The sequence below is a fragment of the Hippoglossus hippoglossus genome, chromosome 3, assembly GCF_009819705.1.
Source record: "Hippoglossus hippoglossus isolate fHipHip1 chromosome 3, fHipHip1.pri, whole genome shotgun sequence".
Taxonomy (NCBI): Eukaryota; Metazoa; Chordata; class Actinopteri; order Pleuronectiformes; family Pleuronectidae; genus Hippoglossus; species Hippoglossus hippoglossus.
Genome location: NC_047153.1, coordinates 12812645 through 12832391, shown reverse-complemented (window position 1 = coordinate 12832391; position 19747 = coordinate 12812645). Strand labels below are relative to the sequence as shown.

The 19747-nt window shown below is 42.4% G+C and overlaps 2 protein-coding genes across 2 annotated transcripts in view; one reads left to right on the top strand and one right to left on the bottom strand.

Moving 5' to 3' along the window:
- Positions 1 to 10087, top strand: part of pde3b (phosphodiesterase 3B) — a 38794-nt gene extending 28707 nt beyond the window's left edge. The window contains exons 7-16 of the mRNA XM_034575163.1: positions 51 to 142; positions 525 to 682; positions 1223 to 1357; positions 1993 to 2104; positions 2236 to 2349; positions 3387 to 3586; positions 5271 to 5474; positions 5695 to 5856; positions 6788 to 7040; positions 7127 to 10087. Coding sequence (XP_034431054.1) covers positions 51 to 142; positions 525 to 682; positions 1223 to 1357; positions 1993 to 2104; positions 2236 to 2349; positions 3387 to 3586; positions 5271 to 5474; positions 5695 to 5856; positions 6788 to 7040; positions 7127 to 7341 — 1645 coding nt within the window. The 3' untranslated portion in view covers positions 7342 to 10087. The remainder of the gene's footprint in view (positions 1 to 50; positions 143 to 524; positions 683 to 1222; positions 1358 to 1992; positions 2105 to 2235; positions 2350 to 3386; positions 3587 to 5270; positions 5475 to 5694; positions 5857 to 6787; positions 7041 to 7126) is intronic.
- A 1630-nt stretch (positions 10088 to 11717) lies between these two features.
- Positions 11718 to 14772, bottom strand: LOC117755397 (vitamin D 25-hydroxylase). Its single transcript, XM_034575176.1, has 5 exons — positions 14345 to 14772; positions 13789 to 13930; positions 13042 to 13674; positions 12587 to 12916; positions 11718 to 11935 (listed from the first exon to the last, which is right to left on the bottom strand). The coding sequence occupies exons 1-5, from the start codon at positions 14579 to 14581 to the stop codon at positions 11718 to 11720; spliced, it is 1560 nt and encodes a 519-aa protein (XP_034431067.1). The 5' UTR covers positions 14582 to 14772.
- Positions 14773 to 19747: the final 4975 nt, after the last annotated feature.

Here is a 19747-nt window from a genome sequence, read left to right as displayed (position 1 = left end):
TAGATGCAGCAGCTGATCTTGTCTGAGTTTGTCGCGTCTGTCCATTTCAGCTGCGGGCGTCAGATGCTCAAAGGAGTTTCCAGCAGTGATGCAGGGGAATCTCATCAATCATTCAGCAGTGAGGCTCAGCGCAGGCGCTCAGGTACATTTCATGCACATTATACAGTGGAGAAGAGTGGTGGCTTTGGTATTCTATAAGCAGTTCAGGGGGTTAATGCTGCTCTGTGCTGGATCCAACTATAAAGAAAGTTGAAACACACAAACATTCAGAGGCAAAGGCTAAAATTCTGAAATGATATGGGTGCAGTCATGTTAGCTGGCATTACTACTTGATTTTTTTACTCTGCATGTGCCTGTAATCAGGAAAACCATGGATCTTGGGTTGGAATAGATAGACTTGCACATCTTTACTATATACAAGTAATTCCACTACCAAAAGCTAATTTAAAAAGTAAATGAATGGAACATGATGTAAAAAAATAAATGTGTGCATGTATCCATATACTCTCCCCTTCACTGTGCAGGATGTGATCTGGACTTTGGCGGTGAGCCCCTGATCAGGGAGGAGAGCCTGGAGGTGGACACGTCTGGAGACGGGAGGCCAGATGTTGCAGGGAACCAGGGGCAGACAGACCAGAAGGAGAAGAGCTCAAGCACAGACCAGCAGACTCAGGAATCAGAGGTGTGCTTTATCAGACAGCTTCTGCTCACGCGATGATCTTCTGTTGCAGCACAACACGCGGGGCAGTTATTCTATTTGCATGTTATTTGTTCTTTGCCTCCACATAAATGACCAAATCAGACCCACCTGCCATTGTGGCATTTCCGCCATTTTAGCTCATACTTTTATCTTGACTTGCTTATCATGACTTGGAATACAGGGGTTCAGTATTGTATTCATGGACAATATGACTTGTGGTCACTTTGAGAGTTGAACCCACAATCATTTAAATTAATTGATCAATGCGTCATGTTTAGCTTTCTATAGTCATCTGATAATAATCTGCCCAATCCCACTTAATTCAACAGACCAACTTTCAAGCTGTGCCACATGCTTAGCATGTACTATATTTTCCAGATATGCTTCAGGCAGTGCAGTCTCTGCTAGACTGTTTCAATATTCGGCATAATATGTGTTCTCTCATGTTCAAATCATTCTGCGTCAGTGGAAGTTATATTTATATTAATCTCCACAATTCGTGCATGTTCTGATCGTCTTCAGGGTGAGCGGGAGTTCAGGTTGGATCCTATGCTGGAGGACCACGAGGCTCTCATGGAGAGGATGAACACTTGGAACTTCCAGATCTTTGACCTGGTGGACAGAACGGGAGGGAAGAACGGAAGCATACTTAGCTATGTTAGTATGAAACCATCATCTCCTGTAGCTGTAGTATTAAATCTCTATAAAAAGCAAATCGTTCTGTCCAGTGAGATATACTGAACCTGAACGATTTTAATGACTATCTGTCAGGATTTGTGTGACCTACCAACTTTTGTAATTTTAGTAACTACAAGTGTCACAAGTGCAGTGCTGATAAAGGGTTAGAACAAGAAGAATGCACTGGATTGTAACAGTATGCAGGTAGAGGTGGTGTGGACTCAATAATGAGCTCATCAGCAGGAGTACAGTTTCCTAAAGGCTCCCAACAGACACTTTGTTTAAATAAGAGTCAAGCCACAGATAAACAGCATTGAAAATCTAAATATACAATTAAAGCCCTCAAAAAGCCAATTCATTTGCCTGAAAAAAAAAAATAATAATAATAATCCTTACAATTTCAATAGTAATCCCACTGTCTCCTACTGTTCGGTGCTCGGGCCCTAATAATTCAGTTATAATTTTTTTTACAAAGTCCAGTAAGTGATATTATATTTATTAATATATTAAAGATATATATTTAATAGTTATTTTAATGTTCCACTGAATATCAGTGATGGAGCTGTCCTCTATTCTGACTGGTGTAACAGTAAAGCTCTCTTGTGTTTCCTCAGGTGACGTACACTCTTTTCCAGGATACATGTCTGTTTGAAATTTTCAAGATCCCGGTGAGGGAGTTCATGTCGTACTTCTTTGCTCTGGAGAATGGCTACAGGGACATTCCCTGTGAGTGTTCATGTGTATTTTCGAAGGAATTAAGTCTTTTTTTTATGACCAATAATTTAAAATTTAAAATCATTGCTGTTATGCATGGTACAATAAACTAATTCAAACTTATTGTGGTTAAAAACACACAGATCACAACCGCGTTCATGCTACTGATGTGCTACATGCTGTCTGGTACCTGACCACTCGACCAATCCCTGGGTTCCAGCAGATCCACAGTGAGCATGTGACAGGAAGCGACACAGGTAAACAACAGTGATATAGAATTGTTGTTTCAGTTTGTAGAGTTGTTCCCTGTGATTTCCTCAGAGTGTAAAAAGTTAATAAATATGTCAGGCTTGGAAAATAGTGTCCCAAATTAGTCGAAGGACATTTTGTTTTACCTAATGAAAAACCTGTGGAAGCAGTCAGTGTATGAGGTGGGTGAATGTGCATTGATTAGTAATTATCAATTAGCAATATTATCTATCTCTGGTTGCTACCTCTTCCGTGTTGTTGCCCCATGTTGGGCAATATTCACAAAATAATCCTACAAAGAAATTTCTGATTAGGTGAATTTTTTTAATATATTTTGCTCCTAAAAATAAAACAATATCACTTCCTATCATTATCATTAAAAAAGAGAAAAAGTAGATAGAACTTGCATTAAAGTGTGCACTCATTATCCTTTCCGGCTAATTGCTCTTGTTTGAAAGTGCATAGGCTACGACTCCATTATTCGCCCACTTCCTGATGTCAGAAATCTCTTAATTGTAACTGATTGTGTTTGTGACTTATACTATTATCCTCTCTGTTACGGGACGAGGCCTTTTTTTGACAGAACACAGATGGCTGGGTTTAAAAAGCAGAGATTCTCGTGCTTGTCTCTGCTGATATTTTATCTCTATTAGAAATGATCTGAGGCTTATCCACTGATGTCTCCCACTGAGGCTGCCACAGCAGCTGTCATTTGATAAGGGACCATAGAGAGAAGGAGATGAGAACATGGCAGTGATATGAGAGATTGTGTGTGTGTGTGTGTGTGTGTGTGTGTGTGTGTGTGTGTGTGTGTGTGTGTGTGTGTGTGTGTGTGTGTGTGTGTGTGTGTGTGTGTGTGTGTGTGTGTGTGTGTGTGTGTGTGTGTGTGTGTGTGTGTGGTGAAATTCAACATTTGATTTTTCTGCTTAATTATGGAAAGAACTGCTCTTCTAACCTGCTTCTACAAAGACACCATAGATCTACACTTAATTTTCAGTCAGTGAGACATTCAGTGACGTCCATCTTGTTTGCTGTCATGTTCCAGATTCAGATAGTGGGATCTCTCCTGGCAGGATATCCTATGCCTCCTCCAAGAGCTCCTCCATTTCAGACGACAGCTATGGCTGCCTGGCCTGGAACATACCTGCCCTGGAGCTCATGGCCCTTTATGTAGCAGCTGCAATGCACGACTATGACCACCCTGGTCGCACAAATGCCTTTCTAGTAGCCACTAATGCACCTCAGGTAACCCACAGTATTTATTAGTATTTGAAAATCCTGTTAGATTGATTCAACAAACTTATTTGAGCTCACAGGGACCCATGGGCCCTGTTTAGACCTGGAATTAACATCCACAAGTGGATAGCTGTTGTCAGGTCACACCTGACATTAGAATGTGTCTCCTCATGAGCTGTAATCGGATCTCTCTTCTACTCTACAGGCAAATTAGTGTGTTGTTACCCACATGGACACAAAATATTGAAATGATATTGGGGTTAGGTTGGGACCAGTCACTTTGGCTGGCCTATCTACTAGATCTTTTAACACCAAACGTGCCTGTAATGTTCGAACACAAAAAACAGAATACCTCTCAGGTCCGGGTGGAGCTCGTTTGTTTTCTCTGGGGCTTCGACAGGTTCAGACGGTCCAGAGCCGCTCACTAATGCAAACATACAGACATAAGTCATTTATGTAGGAGACCATGTGATGTTGGCTTGTTTTGCTTGTTTCTTCTAACTTTGACATACTGGTCCGCTGTGTTTACTCATTTGATATAGTCAGTGTTGATATTGTGCCAGTGGCCACAAATACAAGTTATATTATCTTTTCCTAATAAAACTGTAGCAGTTCAGAGGACGTCGGGTTAATAGACCATCGGTCATTGTGGCCCAGGACACAGCTAAACAAATGTGGCGTTTCAGGCCACACTACCATTGAGGTCGGAGACCCCATTGAAATATACATCGATATAAAAGCACAGTGAGGAGGTATAACTCACTATTGATCTACCTCGGTTGTGCAAAATGTTTAGCTGTTTATCAATCTCTGCTCATTTAGAAGAGTTTAAAACCAAAACCTTCACTCAGGATCAAAAATCAGTCTTGAAACTTAAAATCAATAATAATCTGACTTTTATCTCGATTTTTATTGATATCAACTGGTATGAAAATATTTATATTGATATATAATTTTTTGCCCTAATCCGATCTCCAATGTGTCCTCAAAGAACCTTCACATCTGTACTTGGAGCTGTCTACTGGTGATGCCAGGACAGATGTTAATGCCACTATCATTCATGTTTTCAGAAACACAGGATCACGTTCTAAATGAAGGTTTACATGCTTTATAATGATAAGCCAGGCCATAATAAAATAATATTAATATAAACTAGTGGCCTTTTCAGCACGCAGTGTCTCTCCTGCAGAGCACCATAGTCTGTAATCCCCTCCCTTCCCTCTCTCCCGCTCATTGTGGTTGGCCATGTTAATGGGGGTGAAAAGGTTAACTGGGTGCCTCTGTTTAAATATTGTATTTTCACAACATGCCCAGTGATAACGCTCACACTGTCTGGGTTTTGTAAGTCCCAGGAAAGTGGGTTAAAAGAAAGGAGAGGGAACCCTGAACCTATTGATTGTTAATGATGTTGACAACCACCATGTGTCTGCTGAAAGGATCGTTGGTGTCTCTGTAACCAGCACTAGAGCCTGTTGCATTTCTACTTTCATAACCAATACCCTCATGCCCCCTTTTATCTCATTTGCTTAGTGCTTGCTATTTTTGAAACCATCTCAAATTGTGTAACGCGTATGCAGTCCCATTATGTAAGCAAATCCATTACTGACATTTTAGAGGAGGTTGAAGGAATCTTCTTAGTGTGTCATCTTTCCCTCTGTCACCACTCTGCTCTTTTCCCTCTCGTGCGCTGCAGGCAGTGCTGTACAACGACCGCTCAGTGCTGGAGAACCACCACGCTGCTTCTGCCTGGAGCCTCTACCTCTCCCAGCCCGAGTTCAACTTCTTGGTCAACCTGGATCACGTGGAGTTCAAGCGTTTCCGCTTCCTTGTCATCGAGGCCATACTGGCCACAGACCTCAAGAAGCACTTTGACTTCCTGGCTGAGTTCAATGCCAAGGTCTGAGATGAAGAAATCTTTACTGTTTGCAGAGTTTTATGATCAGAATAGATAATTATCTATTTATTGATCCTCTAATTTCTGGCAAAGTTTTTTTGATTGAAATATTAGCAGGATGGTACGTTGAAATTTAGTTGGACACGCAGCATTCTGAATGCAGATAGAAAAAACGATAACATTTGACCTGTTGCAATAAAACGTCATCTTTGTTTGTTCACAGGTGAACGATGTGAACAGTCCAGGAATCGACTGGACCAATGAGAATGACCGACTGCTGGTGTGCCAAGTGTGTATTAAGCTGGCAGACATCAATGGACCCGCCAAAGTCCGTGACCTGCATCTCAAGTGGACAGAGGGAATTGTCAATGAGTTTTATGAGCAGGTACAGACTGCATGCTAACAGTGCTGAGTGGATTACATTAACAAAGATCGTTTCTTTATATCCTTATATTGTATTTTCTTGAGACTTGAGTAAAAAGCAAAACCTTAAACAAGGGTATCATCATTTATACCCTAAAATAATCCAGTCCAACCACAAACACCTTCAGACAGAACACATTTACAGAATATATATAATCAAGGTCACAAATACCATAAACAAGGTCATAGATTAATAATATTGGTGACGTTTGCTAATCCCTTTGTAGTATATCCCTATAAAGTCACATATTTAAAAGGCATAACAATAATAAGATGATAAGAAAAAAATCTGTCGAAAATGTAGGATTTTTCAGCTCAGTTCATTTCACACCGGTCTTTATTGTTTCTTATTGGAAAATAGTTTTTCCTCAAAACAGAAGCGGAAAATAAAACAAAACAAAAATCCGGTCAATGAGGAGAAACTTCACTTGAAAACTAAATGCAATGTGTGCACGGTGAGAAGTGATGTGATATAAATGAGTCTATTTGGCTCTTAGACCCGTCGTGATGTCATAAAGCTTGACAGTGGGTGATGCTGTGTGTAGCTGAGGAAAGCCCCCGTGTCTAGACACTAGTCGTGGTTGGAGGGGGGGCAGAGAGTGTTAAGAATCTGAATGAGATGAGATGATGTGACCAGGACACTGAGGGGAGGATCGCAGCGAATCACTGCAATGACTGACAGAGAGAACACATTTGAAGTTTTGGCATGAATGGGTTATTGAGGTCATGGCCATATCTGATTGGATTACCGACAGTCAGCTGATTAGAAGAAGTAGAGCGAGTGAGAGAGAATTGAGAATGTGATTCACACAACTGATGTCATTCTGAATCACTGAAGATTTCTGTCTCTGTGGAAAAAGTTCTCATCCGTAATCCTCGTTTTTGATCCGTAGGGCGACGACGAGGCTCAGCTGGGATTACCCATCAGCCCCTTCATGGATCGCTCCTCCCCGCAGCTGGCCAAACTGCAGGAGTCCTTCATCACCCATATTGTTGGACCACTTTGTAACTCCTACGATGCTGCTGGCCTTCTCCCCGGCCACTGGATCAATGAGGCGGGATCAGATGAAGACGACGATGAGGGGCAGGTGGACACAGACACGGATGAAGACGAGGAAGATGAGCTCGAAGATGAGCTTGCACCAAGTAAGATTTAAACCCTTGTTTTGAAAACAGTGTTTACAATCTAGAGTTTGCTTAATAATTTCTTTTCTGCCATGTGCTCATTGTAGAAAGGAAGAAGAGCCACCGCAGGTTGTTCTGCAGCATCATGCAGCACTTGACGGAGAACCACAAGGTGTGGAAGAAGATCATCGACGAGGAGGAGAAGAGCAAAGAGCTCGGCAAACAGCAGCCGCCGGACAGCCTGCCCGCCAGCCTGCCTGTCTCCCCGTCAGACGACATCCAGGTCATCCAGGAGGAGGAGGAGGGAGACGAGCGTCAGTAGCAGGAGGAAGAAGTAAAGAACAGAGACGCGTGAAAAAAGAAGATGACGAGAGGCACGAGTCCCTCGACCGCCTGCCTTTCACCGACATGAACACAGACATGAGGAACACACAGACATTTGACAAATGCACATAAAACACACTTTTCTCTCTCTCTCTCTCCCTCACACACACACATTTAAAGATTCACTGTGCAGACTTAAGCAGTCACATTGATCTTGGAGAAACAAAAAGGCCTTACTACTGTGAGCGGATCCTTGCTGCAACGGTGGGAGCCAAACTCCTATGCACTTTCACCCCCATGGAGAGTCGAGTGCACCCAGAAAGAAAGAGAGGGGGGAAAAAAGCACCAGAACTGAGGAGGACGGTGCGGAGGAAGAGAGCGGACGGGGTCCAGCGTCGACCCCATGGTCACCTGGCTGTGATGCTGCCTTGAATGCAAAGCGCTTACACCTCCCTTAGGTACAAAACAATTCCCGTCTATTTAAGAAACGAAAGGTAGAGGAAAAATAATGAAGCGAGCGACATCATCGAGTGATGGATACCCTTTACCAAAGTGAACAGTTCAAACACGGAGAAAGACAAGAGACTGTTTCAGCCTCAGTGTCAGGTTTATTTTTGAATTATATATATACATACATGAATATATATATATATATATCAAATGTGCCTGTCTGAACCTTTACTGAGTCCATTTTGGCCCAGAGCCTAGGCTTGTGTAGTTCTCTCTTCTTGCTGGCGACACGAAACACTGTATAAGACTCAGTCACAGAGACATTATTGAAATGTTGACTGATTATTAGCATTATATCTGCATCATTTTTGATGCTTTTACTCATGTGTACCACCTGTCTTTTATTTTTTTGTCCCTTTTTTGACCCTTTAACTCCCCTCGCTTCATTTTGTCTGTGTGTGTGCGTGAATATGTTTTCGGTGGGAATGTGATGGAGCGAATGAGTTGGGAGAAAGAGAGCACATTTTTAATTATTTTAGTATGTAATTTGTGTGTGTGTCTTTGTGTCCTTTCAATAATGGTTGGTTTCTAACCAGTGAGATGTCCTCTGGTGTTTTAACATGTTGCATTCAGACCAGGAGTGCTGTCTCAATGAATGGATTCTTCACTTTCCTCTTTTTGATTCTAAGTATTTTTTTAAAGGTTACTCAGGATTCATGCAAAGTTGAATAATTATTTTGCAAGAATTTGTGTCATTAATATGAAAAATTCACAAAGAGAATTAAAAACATCTGGGTGACTAAAGTAGTTTGTAATATCTCGATGAGCAACTTGATTACGAACCAATCCAAGCAATTCAAATCCTCTGTGACAGAGGAGCATACAGTATGTGCTGTCTCCTGGCCATTCGTACACTGTCTGCGTAAACTTTTTACCACCTCACTGGAGAAAAAAAAAAAAGAAGCTTATCTCGATCGTTGGCAGACTGCAAATGTCTCTCTCCTGCAGCAACACAACACATCTGCACAACGTTGCTCTATCACAGTACGGGGCAAGTAAGGTTTTCTTAGTTCAACGCTCCCTGCGTTGTTTTTAAACAAACACAACGTTTGGGTGTCTGTGTTCCGCTGAGCCAGCAGACGCTGACATTCAGACAAACTGAGAGCTCACCCATCTCCCATCTCCTCATTTCCTTTATATTTTGAGTTTTGTTACCGAACCCATAACTCGGCCAGTGTGTAAAGAAGGGATCCAGGGTTTCATTTCACTTTGGTTTTGTTCATACATATCTATATTTTATGACAAAGGTTTAAAAAACTACTAGTTCTCTATTTTATTCTCTCAGAACTCTTGGCATTCCACTAGAAAAAGACGTTTTTATGAAAGGGAAGGCGGAATTGTTGCCTTTTTCCCCCCCACCTTATTAAATCATAATCTCTGGAGAGAATGTTAAGTATAGCAGTGTAAATCAAGATAGTGATATTTAAAGACGAAAAAGTAGATAACGGTGTGCACATTTTAATACCAAACAAGTGTTTAGCCGCTGTACAAAAGAGTATGTGCATATAAATTATATATATTTTTTAAAATAATCAAATGAATGCATCTGTTTTCTACATGCAGCTGACATATTGTACATGGAGATCCTGTAATTGCCGTTGTGTTTCCAGAGTTTTGAACCTGCGTCTCTTCACAGGTGTGGAACTGTCGGGTTTTTGAGTTCTGATTCGTCACTCGCTCTCAGCCTCTCCCTGTTCTGTATCATAACCACTCTTGTATTCTCCATCATCTCCCTCCCTCTATCGCTGTCGACCCAACTAGTGCCAAACTTTACCTACATGCAGTAGTTTCCTGGGCTGTGATTCGCTGATTCAGCGAAAGTTTCTCTCCGGGCTCCGGTGCCGTTCACACAAGAGAAGCACATTGAGTCAAATGGTCCACTGGGTTTAAAGGGACAGTGGCAGGAGTCGGAGTTGAACTCAGGTCAGAGCCGTACACATTCTGTTTGTTCACACGGACCCACGCTGGATCATAAAGCCTGGGTAGCCCCCGACCCGACATGTTTCAGGCTCATTAAGTTGTAGAATTCTGTTGGCTTCTCACTGTGCAGTCTGTCAAACCACGGTGTCCTCTAATGATTGTGCCATAAATACATCTATGAATGGTTGTTTCCCTTATGTAGCATCGATATATGTACGTTTGTCCAATGTAACCATTCACCCTTTATCTACATTGTGGGGGCAACTGATTTTTGTTGTTATTTATAGCTGTCATAAAACACCATCCCTAAAGCAGCTCTCATTGGGTTTTTTTATTGGTCTTTGTGTGTTTGTTTTATTTAACACCGCTTTGTGTTTTTCCTCCATTCCACTCGAAGTAAACCGGAGAAGAAATGCACTTGTAGTACAAACACACACAGGTTTCAGTTATTAGCTTATTAGACATCTTCTCAGAGCCGAGTGTGACGTCTCCCTCTCCCTAATGTTGCTGTGCTGCCGACACGTAAAAGCTGCTGATATATATATATTTATTTTTTTTGTATGAACAAGATCGAATCTTTATGTCTAATGTAAACTTTACACTTTCCTTTCAGCAGCAGCAGACAGCGTTTTAGAGTCTTTGAGCACTTTGTTTTGGTTTTATGCGTAGACCGTATATAAAGATGGACAGCATGACCGCTCCTCAAAAGTGAAGCCAAGTGTCTAGATCGCCGCCTGGTGGCTGGCTGCGGTACAGGTCGTGTTAGTGGATGGAACAGTCAGACAGCTGAGACTGACTCGTGATTGGCTGAGGGCATGTATCGGAAGAACCTGCTCACTGCTGCACAGAATCTAACTCCCAAATGCCGTCATTGGTGCAAAATGGCAGCGTTTGTGTCCGGGATATTTTGACTATATTTCTGGACATTGGGCTGAAGTGGAGACGTGTTGTCCATCTTCATGAACAGTCTATGGTTTTATGGCCCAAAACTTTTTTGGGTTTGGTTCAGTCTAAATGCTCCCATCAACAGAATCCTGCTTTACAGAAATATATCAAACATTAGTGATATATATATATAAGTTAATATTACAGTAATCTTTGTTCATTTCAGAGTGTTAGCAATTTAGGTGTAGTTCAGTGTAAAAAGACACGTTCTCAGTATCTTAACAAAGACTTTATGAATTGACACAAAAAGTAAACACCAACATTACAAAAAAAGACAAACAAAAGTTAACCTTAACACATACAACAGCACTTTGTTAGTACTGCTCAGCACCATTTAGAAGAAATCAGTGTTGCATCGTCAGTTATTAGAAATCCACCAGCGTTGCATTTCTAAGAGAAAGACTTTCCACCGAGTTCTCTCCCTGGAGACGGGGTCAGAGTCAGTCCAGGTGACGTAAATCTTGGCCCTCGTCCAGCCCCAGTACAGTGTCCAGAACTTTCCTGGAAAGTGTGTTCGCCTGTTGCGCCCCACACGTACGAATTCATGGTGTCATCTGTCTGACCTGAAGCTGTCCCAAGAAGGCAGGCCTTTGAACCACAGTGGGTGTACTTACTGTCAATCATTGATACCAAACCCATCGCTGCAGCACCAAGGTTCATAGACATTTCATCTCCCCAGCTATAGAGCTCTGAATCAATAGCACACTTGTGTTCCTCGGATGTCCTCTCACCACAGAGTCTCATCACCTCCCCTGCTGCTGCAAAGGCATTGTGCAAACATGCATCCTGCTCAGTAAGAGAATTTAACAGTACCTGAATAAACTGGATCATGTGCTCGGCTGTAGAGCCACCTTGGTCGCTTTGGAAAGATACACTGGATCTGGACATTTACACTCCAGCGATACAGTTTGATGCACCCGTATCATGTGGTTGCATTGCTGTGCAAAATAGTAAACATGTCTTTAACAGCCTGACAAGCTGTTATGGATGCCTGCCTGCCTACTTGTGGTAAGGAGTGTCTCCAGGGGACGGGACTCTCTGTTGTCTGCGGACAGCACAGATGGAGTAGGGTTTGGGCTGTAGGGTCATGCCCAGTTTGGGAGTGAGGCTGGGGACGATTCCTGGAGGGAACTGGAGGTGAAACCTCTGCAGCAAAGTGGTGAAAAAGAGGAACATCTCCATCCGGGCCAGTTGTTCACCTAAGCAGCAACGCTTCCCTGAATAAAAAGAGAGACTTTTATATAGACCCATAGAAAATGCACAGTCACACAATATCAGGCTCATTTGGATTGTGGGTAATTACATCTGCAAAGAAGGTCATTTTTTCATCTGTGTTAGTTTGGCAGCAGGATTACACAAAAACTACTCAACTGATTTCCATGAAATGTTGTGTAGGGGTGGGACATGACCCAAGAAAGAACCGGTTAAGTGATGGTGAGGATTTTGTTTTCACTTTCTTAAACATTGAGAGAACATTTAATTTGTACATCTTGATGGAAACAAAGGGCGTTTGATATTTATGAGTGTGTGCAACTCAGTGCAGATCCAAAGAAAAATCTGGATTCTGAATGTTGGACCTTGTTGGAGGTTTGTGCACCACTGACGGCCATTCTAGTCTAAAATGGGTCTTAATTGATGATAGTGGGTTCTGGGAGTTTGTGCTCTATTGCAATGTCCTGTGATTAACTCTAAATGACAACAGGAACTTTTTATGAGGAAACACACACAAGAACTTATCTGAAATTTACATTTAGACTATGTGGAAATAATGTTTTAGAGAAAATACCCTTTATAAAATCTTGTTAAAAGCTGTAGATAATAGACAGAGCAGTAGTTTTGCAGTTGTAGGGAAACATAAAGAGACTAACCCAAGGAGAAGGGAAGGAAGGCCTCGCGCTTCACAAAGTTGCCATTGCTGTCCAGAAACCTCTGCGGTAAGAAAACGCCGGGGTCGTTCCAGTACTTCTCATCAAAGTGCACCGAGTAGAGGTTCGTAATCACCATGGTGCCTTTAGGAATCGAGTACCCCTTGACATTTGCATCCTGGGTGGTGGCGCGGAAAATACCAAGCGGCACGATGTTGCAGAAGCGAAGGACCTCGTGCAGAACGGCGTCCACGAAGGGCATCTTCTGCTTGTCCTCCAGCGTGGGCGCCCTCCCGTTGGAGAGAACGCTGTCGATCTCACTGTGCACCCTCTCTTATCGGAGAAAAACAGGCACCATTAGGCATTTATTCACATGACGTTACCATTAAACAAAACACATCTCTTTTGTACTCGATGACATATTCTCATACCGGGACGATGCTTCGACTACAACTGACCTTGGATGTTGGGGTAGAGGGCCATGTACAGCATGGCCCAGCGCAGGGTGTTGGTTGTGGTCTCTGTTCCAGCAATTATGAGCTCGCCAACTGAATAGATGAGGTTCTCGTAGGAAAAAGAGGAACTGGGGTCTCCTACATTCTGTTCCAACTCATCCAAATAAGCGTCGACATAGTGTCGAGGTACATGTGGCACCCTGCCCTGAGAGAAAGTTTGTATCACCTGCAGTAAGAAATCATAAACCTCCGCAGCGTTGCGGAACAGCTTCTGGTGTTTTCCAAACGGCAAATACTCAATCCACGGGAAGGCGTTGTAGAGAAGGGCCCAGCCGCTCACTGCTAACTCCACGTTCTCGCTGAAGAGCTCGATCATGTGCTGGAAGTTGCGGTCGTCGTAGGTGAAGCGTTGTCCGAAGATGATCAGGTTGGTGATGTTGGACACGGCGTTGGTCACGAGGTGTTTGGGGTTGAAGGGCTTCCCCTTGTGCTTGTCGATGGCGTCGACGAAGAACATGCACTCCTCGGAGATCTTCCTCTCGAACTGCCTCTGGCCACTGCCGAAGTAACGGAAAGAGTTGCACGCCAGTTTACGGTGTTCGATCCAGCCTTTGCCATATTTAGAGTTCAGAAGGCCTGTGAATGGCGGAGAAGGAAAACAAACACATAAAATACAGATAAAAAACTCCTGACAATTAAATAATTTGAACTGTCATGTAATTGCGCTGTGATCACATCATGACGTCTTACCGCCCATTTTGGTCATTTTCTTGAATAAAGGCAACGACGGGCGATCAGCAAACACCTCACTCTGATGGTAAAGACACTCCTTCACACAATCATATCCATTCAACACCACAGTCAGGATGCCTCCCAGGTCAATACTGAAAATCTGGAAAGAACACAGTGATGTAAGCGCTTCTGCTTTAGTTCCTCACACACACTCACACCCCCCCAGACATCTGTATATTTCACAATTACAGACACGCTGCAACCTTAAGGGGTTTCATGAGCCAGGAGGAGGATGTGGGTTAATTAAACTTTCAGGACATTTAACAGGACAGTCTCCATCTTTGCATCATGTTAAATTCTAAAAGGTACAATGTTATCAAACTGAACTCTTTGTCCCTAGATGTGTGTTTATTTTGAGGAGGGAGCTTTACTTTTTTGGGAGCAAGATATTCTCCTGCAAGAAAGTAGACCGCCTGATGTAAGGGCGAGCCTCTATTGTTCCTTCCCTGCAGTGTGTGCGTGCGTGCGTGTGTCTGTATGTGTGTGCATGTGTGTGTGTGTGTGCGTGTGTTACCTGTCCATGAACTTCACTCTGCTTCTTGAGGAAGACGTGCGGCTCGGTGGCCAGGGACAGTATGTTTCCTATGACAGGGATGGGAGAGGGTCCGGGAGGGAAGCCCGGGGGTCTCCTCTGCTTGAAGAGCTGCCGGACCAGCAGGAAGGCGAGCAGGGCGACGGCCAGGCAGACCCCCGCGAGCAGAGTCTGAGCCCCGGACACCGGCACCAGAGACGGAGACTTGATCGAAACCATCTTTCCCCCACAGAACCGTGCGGCGTGTCTCCCCCTGCAGACTACAGCCCTGCTGACTGCAGCTCTCCCTCACACCGACGCTGCACATATGTATCATCATGTTTCTATCCCCCGCCTCTAAAGCCAAGATTGGCCAGAAAGTCGGAGTTAACTGTTGCTGAACTTTGTTCTGCACTCGATCAATGATGGGGATTATTTTTTGGTGCTGGTGGAGTTTTTGGTTCCTTTAACCCAAAGAAAAAGTCTCAGCGGGGGCTGGGGCACCACAGCCCTGCAGGAGCCGCGCGCGCGCGCACACACACACACACACACTTGCTGCAGTGTGATTTAAATATATCATATTACATGAGGCGGGGGGGAGTCCTGCTACATTGCACACACAGTCTGGAAGCGTGTTTCCTATAAGAGCAGTACATGGAAAATCCTGCAGCACGTTAAAGTTCAAAAGTGCTCGTGTGGGTTTCAGGTGGATTTTAACACTTGATGTGCTGCTGTTAGAAGAACAAGGATGAACAACAAAGTTCTGTTGGAGGAATTCAACAGTGCAAAGAAAATCACTCAAATACAATGTAGAAGTAAAACTGCTAATTACACAAAAAAGTTTTATTTGTGGTCATTGTTTCATTGGATGAAGGTAAAGTAAAGATTCTGAGCACACTTTCTTTCTTATACAAATTTCTACCAGACTAGAGATAAGCTTAAAAACTCTGTGGGTTCTTGACCCAGGTTTCTGATCATTCACAGTGAAATACTGTGTACTGCTCGAAATCATGATCACGTGTTACTGTGTTTCTAGGAAACTTTGCCAACTTACATTTTTGTAACTTTCATATTTCAATGCAAATTTGAATCTAATTTAATTCCTTGCCTGTGCATCCTAAATGTTACGTATGCTGCGTGAACCATGAACTTTGGGTTAAACAAGTATTTCTGGGAAACGGAGTTTGGGATAATGCCAGCGACGAAGTTAAATCTCAGTTGACCAAACATAAAGCAGATTTCAGGATGCAGATTAGCTTTGTATGAGGGAGACAGAGCATATATTCATTTAACTGTTACAGGCTCAAGTGATGACTGAGATGAGAACATCAATATGATAATTTTGCAATAAGGTAAGAATCCACCCAGCATCCAACCAGGCTATTAAACTCAAATCAGTTGATACTAAAATTATGGACTTCTAAATATCATTAACCTTCTAAAATATAAGTGTGAATTGTGTTGACTGTGTTGAATCAGTGCAGCAGTGAAAGCAACTTTTGTTCAAGGCAGCACAAAGAGAGGAGGTCACACACTATCTGTTACCAAACAATTCCCGGCTCGGAGACAACTTTTCCTGCAGATAAAACGAATAAGAAAGTACAAAAGTGTCAAAGTCAGACTGGAGAGAGACTGACGGCCGGTCACCAGCTGACGGTGTGACGGTGGCTCGGAGCGGCAGATGAGCCGAGTATCATGTGGGGTCACTGAACAGGTGATCAGAGCCTCTCTGATAACATGGCTGCAGACGCTGGAGAATCCTATCACACGGTTTGTCACCATACATGTAGGCTGCAAGGACATATAACCATCATGTGTCTGTACACATACACCTCACTGTGAACCAGCCATACCTACGCATCTGTCAAAGGTAGTGTGTTTTTAAAAAATTGGGATTTTGGCAGCAAGATCTTTAGCAAAGAGCTTATATCGTGATTGCAATTTTAAACTTAACAATTTCTGAATAATCCAACAACAAGCAGAAGAGAACACGATGGAACAGTGTTTTGAACAGATTTAGTTTCAATGTGTGTACGTGCAAAGCGAGGATAGTTCGGAACATGGTGATTTTATAAACCACATCTGTTTGTATTTTTTTTAATAAATAACGTGGATATTGGCAGTTCTAACAATCTAAATAATCAAGTTGTCTTAAAATAACATGAACTATCCATTAAAACATTACAGATTTCAAAAATTATAAATTGAAATATATATTTTTACGTTTTGTAATATTTCAACATTGAATGTATTTGTTTATTATGTAATATTTGCTTATAGGCTCTTTTTTTAACAATGCATTTGTCTACTTTTAATTATTATTCATTATTTTTTCATTATATCACAACAATATTTGTATCAATATATGTTTTACTTTAATATTATTGCTAGATTGTGTATTATTTTTTCTTTTTCTACAGGAAGTAAATGGATAACAACAAAATAACAAAACAAAACAGAGAGAAGTTTTCTGCCATTGAGGTATAATTATCTGAGGAGTCCCCATAAAGCACCTTTGTGTTTTACCCTGTTTTAGTTTTTAAGCAAATAAACTTTGCCCCAGTAAGCGGCTGTAGGTTCCTTCACCTCCACATGGTAATGCACTACATTCAGAGGTCAAAGGTTAAGGCATGAGCCACATTCCAGACGTGCATGGTTGTGGGAGACGTTTTGGTCTTGTGGCCCAAAAAGCTGAGCTCAACCAGACGCCCCAGGATTGAGTGTTGGGAAAAAAATGGTATCAAGCTTGAATAATCTGACAAATCAATAAAGACGCACATGAGAAAATATTTTATAAATATTTTTAAATGATCTATTTTGCAGACAAAGCAGCTTTTTATTTACTCACTTTTTTTCACTGCCTACACAGTTTTTTTCTTGTCCATAATGGAAGTGGAGAATGCACAGAGTTTAACTCAGGTAAGAATCACCGTCTCACTGAGGTGGTTTTTAAACTTTAAACAATTTGCACTTTTGTAAAACCGTGCTCTCCACTTTTCCGTGTCATCAGTTGGTCATGACTGGCTCCTCATCAGGCGTGAAGTTGTTTATCCAGCTGTTCCTTCCTGCTGAGGCAGCTGGAAGATTTTTTTTTTTCTGTCTCCGAAGCCTCAAATGGCCTCGACAGACCCCCCCCCCCCCCCCCTCCGTCATTCAGATTTGCCAGGGCTACCTAATGAGGACATTCTTGCAAATGACTTTCTTTGCTTCCTGCCAGCTCCCCAGACTCATCAGCTGTTCTGGAAGCATTAAACCAATCTGTCAATTTTAATCAAATGAACATCTCACTGTTGCATCATCTTGTTAGTGGTCAGGTTAATCAAGACACCAGCAACAGGAGTGTTTCCTGTCCCTGTAACTGCATGGATTCAGAACAAATCTGAATCAGATCTATTTCAAAAATATTTCATGTAGTAACTTCTGCCAGTATTTGAAAGACACACTTAAAAATTGTGTTTCTCTGGAGGGTATTCATTTGAACTAATATTAACTTATTTGTCCTACTTATAGACCCCAAGATGAAAACAGTTAGCGTAACTCTGCATTCTCCATGTTCTCCTGTGTTTCCCTTTCCTGATTGGTTCTGCTGTGTGGTTTGTCCCCTGTTGGTACGGCAGTCCTGTCTTTGTGTGTGTGTTCTTCCAGCTGGGCGTGGCCTTCAGTTACCTGCTCCCCTCAAACTCTCCTGCACACTCATCAGCCACAATATTCAAACCCCACATCTTTCCTGCAGATCCCTCCATCTCCTGGAGTGGTGCAAACCATTGACTGTGTGTAAAGATGGACTCCGCTTCCTCCCATTGTACAAATATCCAAAGGGCGCCGCCATCTTGCACTTTTGGCGTCAGAGTCTCCGCGGTAGTGATCATGGTCTGAAGCTGTGGTATCGAGGTTCTGACGATACTTGTGCTCGAAAAATCGCAATTCAGTTTCCCCCCCATTTAAAAAAAAAAAAAGCATTAAGACAAATTAAAACCAACAGAACCACCAATACTTGCACCTGCATCAGTGTGTTGAGAACTACCTAAAATTAAAGACATATTCTATGGGAAAAATGTATTTAATGTGTACTTTGACGTTTTAGTTCAGGCCACAACCCATCCACTAACATTCAGCCACCAGGGGGCAATGAAGATGATTTGGCTTCACATTTGGGGAGCGGTCATGTCGTCCATCTTTTTATTCAGTCAGGGGAGAAAAACTTCAGACTTTGCTTGGAGGTTTTGTTTTATAGGAGACAGGAAGAGACCAGTGAAATACATATTGAATTGCATTATGGGAAATGTGGGCTCCTGTGTTTTTCATATTCTCTAATGTCAAATGCAAGTTCCACAAAAAATACTGGAGGAACTATTGAATTAAAACTGTGGCCAGACCAATCCAGGAAATTAGATCAAATTATGTTTATTCAACAAATATTGGCAGTGCCGGAGATTTTATATTTAACCCATAACAATGATGTAATATTACTAAAGATATTGGAAGAGAAGCCACCACCATATATACATGTTATACAAATCAATACTGTCTCACAGGATGCAGTATGTCGTCATATAGCAAAACTCTATTCTGGGTTCATTTTATTTGGTCCTGATCAGTGTCTGGGGTTTAATGCTGTTACTGTGCTAGAACAGCATCAGCCTGTACATTATGAAGAGGGTTCTTCCGGTCTGTCTATACTGCGGGGCATGTGCATACACTATTTGTTTTGGGTGGGTCCCTTGACGACCGTGGATCTACAGTAAATTATTTACCATCTGAATAAGCGGAATCATCAAGTGCATGTGGAAAATCGAATAAGAGACCTTCCCTAATGCTGTCCAGAATCTCTGTTTTTCCAACTGCATAATGACACTAAAAGGCGCAGCAAGAAGTCCCGTAATCCCTGTGCAACCACTGGCCAGCTGTTTAAATGTTAGGTTAGGTTTAGTTGGCTTCCTAATGGAGAGCTGGAGGATTTAATGCGTATAAATCCACAAGCCTGAATCTAATGTTCTGTTTGAAGATGCAGAAACGTCCTCATCAGACCGGAAGCTTCACAAAACTCTGTCCCTTTTCCACTGCTTCAGCTGGTACTAGATTCCGGCTGCCTGTCCAAATAACGCAAGGTGACGATATAGATTTGAGGGGGAAATTCTCTTTCTGACGTTTTCTTTTCGCAGAATTCTGCACTCAAGAAAGATGCTGGAGCTCTAACAAGACAGACGAGGTCACACTGACTCAGCGGAGACTGTCACTGATGAGCGCCGCACTGAGCATAGCACTGCCCTCTCTGTCATGAATGCTCTCCTGTGTTGTAATTATTTTTCCAGACCAATTCATGCCTAAAATTTGGGGATGCGAACAGCCTGAGCTAATTGCGTTCTTGACAATACGCTCTCCCCCTTGGAATGTCATTTCTCTGCA

Bases quoted from the DNA above. Each gene is read 5' to 3' on its own strand.
- LOC117755397 (XM_034575176.1), bottom strand. From the start codon at position 14,581: ATGGTTTCGATCAAGTCTCCGTCTCTGGTGCCGGTGTCCGGGGCTCAG. The intron at 13,931-14,344 runs GTAACACACGCA...TGTTCTTTCCAG, and splicing joins AGAGTGAAGTTCATGGACAG to ATTTTCAGTATTGACCTGGG. The intron at 11,936-12,586 runs GTTAGTCTCTTT...CTTTTTATTCAG, and splicing joins CTTCCTTCCCTTCTCCTTGG to GGAAGCGTTGCTGCTTAGGT.